Source organism: Pomacea canaliculata, linkage group LG2 (genome assembly GCF_003073045.1).
Source record: "Pomacea canaliculata isolate SZHN2017 linkage group LG2, ASM307304v1, whole genome shotgun sequence".
In the NCBI taxonomy this organism is placed as follows: Eukaryota; Metazoa; Mollusca; class Gastropoda; order Architaenioglossa; family Ampullariidae; genus Pomacea; species Pomacea canaliculata.
Genome location: NC_037591.1, coordinates 40553946 through 40563873, shown reverse-complemented (window position 1 = coordinate 40563873; position 9928 = coordinate 40553946). Strand labels below are relative to the sequence as shown.

Below are 9928 nucleotides of genomic sequence, written 5' to 3'. Positions count from 1 at the left end.
GACACCAATAAAATATCACACACAATATTCAAACAGTTTTAAAAAACCCTGCGTTCCAATACAAGAAAAAAAAAATTCTAACCTCGTCTGAAACGACAATATATTGCCTATAAAATCCCGGACAGAGCCCCCATTAATATTGTCACCTGCACTCTACAGCGCCTTTCAGACGAGACAATTAATAAAATCAAAACACAGACAACAGTTTAAACTTTAGAAATATAATATAATTTAAAAATCAAAATAAAAGAAGAAAACAAAAAAAAATAAATAAACACAATACAAAACGATTCCTAATTTTCCAACCCCACAATTCATACACACGTTTCTTCCAACAGTTTCAAAAGTATTCAATCCTCTCGTCCAGTTTCTCTCAAAGTCTCCACTTGAAACGGCACAATGTTTCCGCCTCTAAGATACACATATATCCACATGAAAAGTACACAAAGTTTCCACTTCTTCTTGAAGTTATATTCCCAAAGAAAATCCACAAGTAAATCCAAAAGTAAAATCCACAAGAAAAGCTCACAAGAAAATCCACAAGTAAATCCACAAGTAAATCCAAAAGTAAATCCACAAGAAAACCTCACAAGAAAACCTCACAAGAAAACTTCAACAGGTTCAATGTTAACAAAACACAAACAAGTCTGGTACTTCAAGTCGGTTCAGGACTTATACACACAATCCAAGTCTGGTCAGGACTTGTACACACAGGTCTACAACACCAAGTCCGTCAAGACTGGTTACAAAGCAATAGCCGTCCGCTCCGGACGCACTGACAACACCAAGAAGACTGTCCCTTCTTCCCGCTCCCGTTAAGAAAAAACCCCAATCAAACCACACACATCCAACACACTATCACCCTCTTTCCTTTGTTCAAAGTAACCACCAAACAACCTATCAACAGAACTTAATTACACAAAGACCGGCCGGCCATCCCCGTATGGCGCGGCACGCCTCAGACTGTTGACACTAACAGCCCCAGTGATAGCTGTCTTTACCACCTCACCCGAACAATTACTTTTACTAATTAAAAAAAAACATTTTATAAAATACATCTCAACAGGTTTGTGACAGTGGTCTTATATAAATATATATGTTAATTTATATTAATTTGTGTTGTTGACTGAGTGAGAAAACTTCTCTAAGGTTTTTGAACTAGTGTCATATTATCATAAATACTCATTAGTTAACTGTCTTTAAGGAGGTCTTCTATGGGGCCTTTCTGTGGACTCTGTGTCGAGGCTACTGTTCTACGCCGACGACGGCAAGGATGTCATCGGAATGATATCACTGGACAACAACAGTCATCATATTGTCGTCGATTCAGACATTGGTCAGCCTATAGACATCGAGCTGGACAAACACAATCGGTGACTATAATAGGACTTGTAAATAATAATAAACACTTGAAATTCTTAGATACTTAGAACCTTAGAAAAGAGTTGGAAAGAGATACTAAAAGATGGTGTATAAAAAGAGTAAATTAAATGAAAGTAGATGGAAATTAGAAAAAATATATAAATCTGTGTGTAGCAAGGTGAGAGTTGAACCTAAAGACATTGAATAGCTGTTCAAACAGACGAGATATGCACTTGTTTTAAATTGCTCATCAAATGTTTACACAAACAACAGTGTTATCTATTGGAGTGACTACATCGGGAGTAAAATAGAGAGGTGTAACTATGACGGCTCGCACCGTCAGATAATAATTTCCTCATCCTCGTATCTTCGAAGTCCAACTGGTCTTGCTTTGGACACAGTAGGTAAGATGTTTATTTTCTCCTGCACTCTTTTTTAATTTTAATTGGAAATTAATTGATATTTGTTCTTTCTTTTCTTCTCTTGTCATTTTTGCCTGCTTCAAAATGTTTGATTTACTTTTAGAAAGTAGGCTTTGTTCATTTAACTTTGTATTTGATGATTTGTTGCTGTTTGCGTGTATCTCATTTTTCTTTGCTTTGTGTAAATTCATCCGTTAGCATACATATTCATGTCTTTCCATTTCTGCATTCTATCATACGTACTTGCGTTTGTGTGTATACATTGTATGAATGAATACATTAACGAATACCTGGATGTGTGAACCGATGGATCAATGGGTACGAATGTGAAGGGAGGAGACTTTACTGGGCAGATGAAAGTACACACCTGATAGGATGGATGGATTTGGAGGACAGGCGACCTGACGTTTTTTTTTATCAGAGGGACTCATACTTTACGGGCCTGGATATCTACCAAAATGAGTTGTTTGTCACGAACTGGGGACCTGAAAAGTAAGCAATAATATCGACGTTTACGACGCAAAACCACGTAAGTGTAAACAAGGCTTTATACAATCAGTGGGAGATGTGTCGTAGCCATGATACATCCTAACTCGGGGCTGACGTAACCCGAGGACTGCCTGTACATGTTGATAAACAAAAATCTCTGTGTGGATTATTAGGTAGATTATAGATTTTTTTTTAAGACGAATTATCAATGGTTATACTTTACCTTTTGTTGAGTAGTAGTCAAATGCGACCGTCTGACATTTGACACAAAATTTGTAGTTGTGTGTCTACGACACTTTGTGTTATATTTTGTATTTCTGTTTGTGCTTCGGGGAACTACTACCAGGCATCTGTCAGAAACTACATACATCTATCGCATTGGCAAGAGTAGAACAATGCTGGCGAGTGTACAAGTTAATGGCAGAGTAAACGAAGTTCGTGTCTATGCCGAGGAGAGTATACATACAGGTGTGTAAACATTCTTTACTGGCCTCAAATTTAAAGCAAAAATATGAGTCAAATATTACAAAAATGCAGAGGAGAGGATTTTTTTTCTCTAATCGTTTATGATCTGCGTTTTATGCGCTTTATTTACCCCCACCTTAAAATTTAATAAAGCTTTCTGTACGCATAAAATTGTTCTAGACTCAAACTTTCATTCATACATTTTTTAGACACACCACTTGCGCATATCTTGGGCGGTAATGAGTGGGTCAACTGCTTTACATTTTCCATTATTGTCCACTTCAGTTGTTTTATTGCCCACTACAGCATTTCTTCCTCTCCTGGAGGTCTTAGAGTGGTGGCTACAGAACACATGACACCAGACCGTCCACTATCTTTACTGTAGCGAAAAGCGGTTCCAAATGTCCCAGGGTGTCAACGGTGTTCTGTACTAAGTGGTTGGTTTTGTGTTCCATATTAATAAGGAACTTAAGGCACTTGAACTTCAAAGGCCTGTGTTCACTGGTTCATACTAGCAGGCTTAGTGACACATTAATACTGAAAGATGTGAACTTAGCGTAATTTGTACAACATGTGTTTAGCATTACCACCTGATGAATTGGAATGGTCAAAGGTCTGAAAATTAGATTTTTGAATACATGATTCTTTCTTACTGATTTTGCTGCTTTTCCACCCCTTGTCCACCCTGTTACTGTTGTGATCATGACAGAATGTACGTAGTGCAGTTGTCATGGTTTTAATTAAATGTCGGCTCCTGTGTTCTTCTCCTTCTCCAGCTGTTTTTTTTTTCTTTTGTAAATTTCGACTTTGTGTGTGCCTTTGGTGTTAACATGACACTGTTCTTGTTAGTGCTGGTCTCCATTTCTATATAATGCAAAGTCAACAAATGGTAACAAAATCCCTTACCCTAACTTTCACTCTGCTTGCACTAGAATCCCACTTGAAATGTTCTGATGCCTTTAACGGTAACTTCAGCCAAGAAAAAAGAGTTTGATATTCTCCTTCAATTCTCTTCGATTTTGAAGTCAGCAACTCATTTAGGGTAAAAAGACATCACACATCTAAAGAGTACTTCTATGCCTCTAACTGATTCGTGAAATTAAAAGAAATGATTTATTTAAAGTTAATAGATACCAAAGTGTGTAAAACACAAACGGTAAAAACACAAGGAATGACCTTTATCTGATTATTAGGAGGAATATTGTAGCACAACACGTGGACATAAAGAGCCGTAATAATGGTGTTACTAACTGTTGCTTTTATAGCCTTTTAATACGATACTTCAACTTAAAACGTGTTGCTTTAAAAAGTAAAATATAGAAATATAACTTTAAATTGTTCAATTATTAGTTCTTTCCTATGATAATTTACTTATAATTGTGCGTTTTCATGTTTAAAAGTGATAAAAATTCCTTTTCCTTTAAAGTTCTCGAATCAGAGGATCAAACCTATGTGGCAATAACAGTGTAGATAAAACTTCATAGGAACTCCTGGGAACAGAAGAAAGTTTCTTGTTCCCTTAAACAGATTATCTAGTGTACATCTCATATTACAAATGAAACACTGTCAGACAATATAAGATATTTTTTAAATCATTAATGACAGTTAAACATGTTCGATACAAACAACAAACTTCTATTAATAAAAGCAAGAATTAACTTTGAGATTAGGGTATTATTTGCAAAACAGACTCTACATAACATTTGTGGAGTTTGAGAAGGCTTTTGACTTTGTAGACAGGGAAACATTTCGCAGTTGATGCATCACTACAGATTTCCACCAAAGTTTATTGACATGAATCTGAATCCCAAAAACAGCAGCAGCCAGTTGGTGAGCCACACAGGTAACACCGGTAACCACACAGGTAAAAATTGCCGCTGCCGGAGCGATAGCCTCTGGCTCGATGTTCGATCGCTCGCTACTCGCTGCTCGATGGCCGCTACACTGTTGACCGTAACATGGCAGAGGGGCAACACACAGGGCGGGCTACTCCACCCTGCTCCCCTCCACCTCCTTCTACCATACTCAGGTGAAGAAACACGGGATGCACGGACTAGTCCGTGACACCAGGGGATCAACAACGGAAAGGTGACTGCCCCCTTCTCAGTGAGGACTTGAGTGAGGCAAGGCTGTCTGCTCTCACGGACAGTCGTACTGATCGTCATAGACTGGATCATGAGAAGAACAATCTTTAACAACACAAGCGTTCAGTGGACTTTCGATAATCATCTTGAGGATCTCGACTTTGAAAATGTCCCACAAGCAACAACATACACAAAGCTCACTCGGCTCGCAGAAGAAGCAGCGATGACTGGCCTGGTCAACATCAAGAAGACAGAGGTCATGCGGGTCAAAAGCAGGCAAGAAGCTCCACACCAACTTCATGGGGAATGTTTTACAGAGTATGACCGTTTCACCTACCTTGGCAGCATTGTAAGAAGATGTAAGAAGCCGAATAAATAAATCCCGGCTTCCATTCCACACGCTTCCTCCTATCATTAACTTCAAGGCTTTATATCTTTCCACCAAGCTTCGCACCTTGAAAGCAAATTTGAAGTCAGTATTTCGATATGGATCTGAGAAATGGCGTGTGACAAACATAATCACCAACAAGATTCAGACAAGCGTCAACAGATGTTTGAGCCACATCCTCAACATCAGATGGCCCGAGAAGATTCCAATACAGACGCGTGGAAGAAAACCAACCAAAACCTGTCCTTTTAACGATATTTCCCCTAACACCTCTACTTTTCTACCCCTCACACACTCTACGTTGGTACGTAGTTCCCCCGCCCCCCAATTTTCTTGCATGAGGGGTCTATGGATGTGTTGTCTACTGTCTACCTTGCGTTATGTTTTTGTTTTGTTTTTATCCACCACACACCTGTAATCAGCAGACCTTAGAGTCCACAAAAGATCGTGCTTTACTTGCTCAGACTAAAGTGTCTCTTCTATCGGTGCATCAGTTCCGCCGTATCTCCAGGTGTGTTGTCTCTATTGCTGCTCTGTGACAATTACATGGACAACACAAACCTCACTCGCGCTAGTGGTACGCGTTCACCTCATTCACACGACGAGGACACACGCACGACACAGCAGCATTCATTCGCACTGACAGACTCACACATCTAAATAGGTTTAAAGACAAATATTTATTTACATAATTTACACATACAACTACTGTATCTATCCTAACCTACCCACCTAGCCTATCAAAATCTAGCACCTAACTCTGGGGAAAGAGGGTTGTTGAGTAACACGAGCCACTATTCCAGCGGACCAAAAAGATAATATAAACCCATTACATCAGACGTTTTTCTGTATAGACTTTAGTGCTAGGCGTTGCAATGAAAGTGACGAGACTGTCGATGAAAGATGAAAAGAATCAAGTTACACAGGAAACAGAGTAAAGCCTACTTTCCGTGGGAAATACAGGCGTTGCTGGCTCGGAATAAGGATGATGTCAGTGTTGTACAATGATTACTGACTATTTGAATTTTCCTAAATGTTTATAATAGTCGACTGTCTGGGTGGTATCACCATAGATTGCATCAAACTTGTTCATCCTCAAGTCCAGAATTATTTCCCTTGTCTTAAAGGCGTTGAAGTCAAGAAAATGTTGTTCACACCCAATGTACATGTACACTGTCAGACAGAGTGCCACTGTGAACATGTTCATTATCATACAACAGTGATGTCAGCAGATAGTGTGACAAAATCTCTGTCTATGGGCAAGCTACAGTGGTTCAAGATATTTATCTCCAGCAGTTCAGTTCTTATTTTACCATTTATTACTGAATAAGTGTACATTAATCTCATTATCGATATATTTGTCGGTATCTACCACACCGGTCAGTTGTTATACAGCAAGAACTAAAAGTACATGTAAGAAGGAACGCTTGAGGATCTGTGCGGAAAGCTTTTGTTTCGGTCTTAGTAGTAAGATGTTAGTTTAATACTACAGTTAATTAACATATAATTACTTGTGCTACAATTGAGTGTAGAACTAAGATATTTAACGTGTTGTACAAATCATCAGGAGTGTCAGATCCTTCTGTGTACGTTGATATTTGATGTTTCTATCTCATAACCAACTGATGTGAAAATCTTATTTCCTAAGCTACAACAACCTACACCTTTATTTCTATTTTCAGCATCTACCCCACCAGCACCAACAAGCGATCACACAATAGAAAGTGGAAGTACAGGTAGTGTTAAAAGATTCACTTATTGTCCCATTTACCTGGTCACATTTCTTAAAAAAAAAAAAAAAAAGCTTTTCGAAGACATTTTATTTCACTTCTTTACTGACACTCAATACATTTTAATATAATAATTTCACTCATTGTATAGTATCGGTTTTTAGACCCACATAGTGCTTTATCAAATAATTTGAAAAATTATGTACCGCCAATAGCGGACTATATACTATGTACCACAACCTTTGCACCCGGCTTTAAGCCTTGCGGCTTACCCAGCCTTGCCGCGTGTTTGCGGATTTTTGATTATTTTTCAGATTCCGATGGAATTTTTAATATGCTCCATGTTAAACTCTTCACGTGGTTGCTGTGTTAATTACTCACATATTATAATCAAAGCCTCACATAATTGAAGCATTCATATTAGTGTCCCAAGCACACACCCTGTTCATGCCAGAAGCGAGACAAAATGATTTCCATGCAGCTTTCAAGTTGTAGAAATTTGAGGTTTATAAGCCAGTCTCTGTAGGAGGGAGGATAGAATGAGGAGTCTGATGAGGAGCCAAGGTTTGGGGCAGGAGTGTGAACAAACAAGATTTCAGTAAAGTAGTGAGTGGGGAGGGAGGAGCTACAAAGAAGTCACAGCATAGAGTTGAGAGCTTGTAGTCTATGGTAGCTTTAACTGCTAGACAGTGAAGACAATAAAAAAAGTAGTGTGACATGTTCACATTTGAGAGTCCGGAGAAGCTGAGTTCTGGACTTTGTGAAGATTATCAATAAGGTTCTGTGGACAGCTAGCAAGACGAGAGTTGCAGTAGTCTAGTGGAGACACAACAAATGTGTAGATGAGAAGTGGTGAGATGGACAGAGTATGGTGAATGGAGCTGATCTTCTGGAGCTCATAGTATACAGAACGACAGATGTGAGAAACATGTTAATCAAGCAAACATCATGTAACCTACGTTACGTGTTGAAGTAACAAAAATGAAAAAAAGCAGAGAATTAAAAACAAATTGTAGTAGGAGGGCCTTATATACTGCTGCGCTAAAAAGACCGAAATTTACGTTGTGTGTGTGTTTTATAACGGAAGAGGAAATATATCATAAACAAGTTTGCAATTGTTCTTATATCTCTTATTATATTTTGTTGAAACAGACTCTGATGGCACTGAGACTTTAAACATCATTTTGGTCGGCGTCATCGTTGCCTTGGTAGTAACTACTGGCATCACCATTCTCATCGTTATCATTAAAAAAAGAAAATGTAAGTAAACATCAGGAAATATTACTAATATAAACATAACAACAATCCACCAAAATAACAAATAGATTACACATTAATTACTTTGACTACACTTTAAACATGACAAACATAACAGTTGCAACAGCACAATTAAACTTCTTGTCATAAATAATCTCCAAGTTTACAGTTTTCTGTGAGAAGAAATCACCCGGACATCGTCGGTCAGTTTTTGCGGCCTCAGGGCAAAGGTTACACACCGTCACACAAAGTCTCGCTGTCGCTATAGCAACGCTCGAGGAAAAAAAGAAAATTTGCTGATTATTTGTTCTAGTAGAGTGACAATTCTTCTTTGAAAACGTGAAGAATGAGAACATTCTGCTGTCTTTTGTGTACACAGACTTTTATCTCGTCTTTACAGAGGTAAGAAAAAGAATTTGTTTGATATCAGGCCCATGGTTTGCAAGACTTTGTTCCCATGTAACATAAAAGCTTGAAGAAAACACTATATTTCATAATTTTTCTGTAACGTGCAATTGATCTAACATTTTTGGAATCATAGCCGCTTTTTCTTAGTTTTTGTTTTTTTTGTTTTTTGGGGTTTTTTTGACATTTTTTTTTCTGTTTTGATCACATTTTTTAGAAGAAAAATCCTGAAACACTTCTAGTAATCTACTTGGTTTTAGAAAGTTTTCGATGTCTTCAGTTACGAAATGTAGAATCTGTTCACTTTAGCAAGGTCTTGATACATCCATCTATTAGTCTGTCTTTATTCTCGACCACTGTAATAACTGTTGCCACTGATAACCACTACTAGGAGGGAGATATGAGAGTGAGTGTAGTAATTGTATGGGTGTGTGGCAAGTGGCTGTGTTGTCTATTTTATTGTTTGTGAGCTCCAAATATAGAAAGATTTGTGTATCTTCTGTCCTTTATTGTTATGATCTGGCCTTTAATTGAATCAAACAGATCAGCAAGCAAATGGTTAGAGACACATCAATGATGATGATGTAGTTTTGTAACGCACTAGTATCCCTAGTATCCCTAGTATCACAAAGATGCGCTCAATGCGCGGTGAACCCAGCAGCCACCAAACTGCAGGTCAAAGGATCAACTGCAAATAATGTTAAACAAGTGAGTCTTAAGATTTTTCTTGAAAGATGCAATACTATCAGACTCCTTGATCGAGAGGGGAAGCGAGTTCCACAGAAGGAAGCGGGGCTACATTGGAGAAGGATCTGAAACCCGCAGTCTTCTTGTTAGTATTCCCTGACTGAACACTCGGTCGTTCAAGTCTGAAGTGTGCTGCTGAACGAAGGTTCCGCTGAGGTTGGTGACGGCGAATGAGTTCTTGGAGATAGACAGGCGCAAGGTCGTGAAGGCAGCCATATGTCAAAGTTAACAATTTATGCTCAATTCTCTTCTCCACAGGAAGCCAATGTAGGTCACGAAGTACAGGAGTAATGCGATCAGATTCCTGCTTGCGTGCAACTATCCTCGCAGCCGTATTTTGCACTCGCTGTAGCCTCGACAACTCGCTCTTTGAAATTCAACAGAGGCAGCTGTTTGCATAGTCTAATTTTGAACACATGAGGGACACGGCAACTGCATTGGCAGTCTTCTTATTGGGAATGGGTCGGAGTCGTCCAAGTGTGCGGATATGGAAATAATTAACAAACATTAAAGACAGAAAAATTTGCCCATGAAGCAATTCAGGGTTCAACTGGTCCAGAGAAAAGAAATTATGTGGCG

General features: G+C 38.6%; 1 protein-coding gene across 1 annotated transcript; it reads left to right on the top strand.

Annotated features, from left to right (window-relative positions):
- Nucleotides 1-1802: 1802 nt before the first annotated feature.
- On the top strand, nucleotides 1803-9347 carry LOC112556910. The gene is made up of 4 exons (XM_025226363.1): nucleotides 1803-2276; nucleotides 2620-2741; nucleotides 6893-6946; nucleotides 8087-9347. Exons 1-4 carry the CDS (start codon nucleotides 2164-2166, stop codon nucleotides 8206-8208), a joined length of 411 nt encoding a protein of 136 aa, XP_025082148.1. The 5' UTR covers nucleotides 1803-2163; the 3' UTR covers nucleotides 8209-9347.
- Nucleotides 9348-9928: the final 581 nt, after the last annotated feature.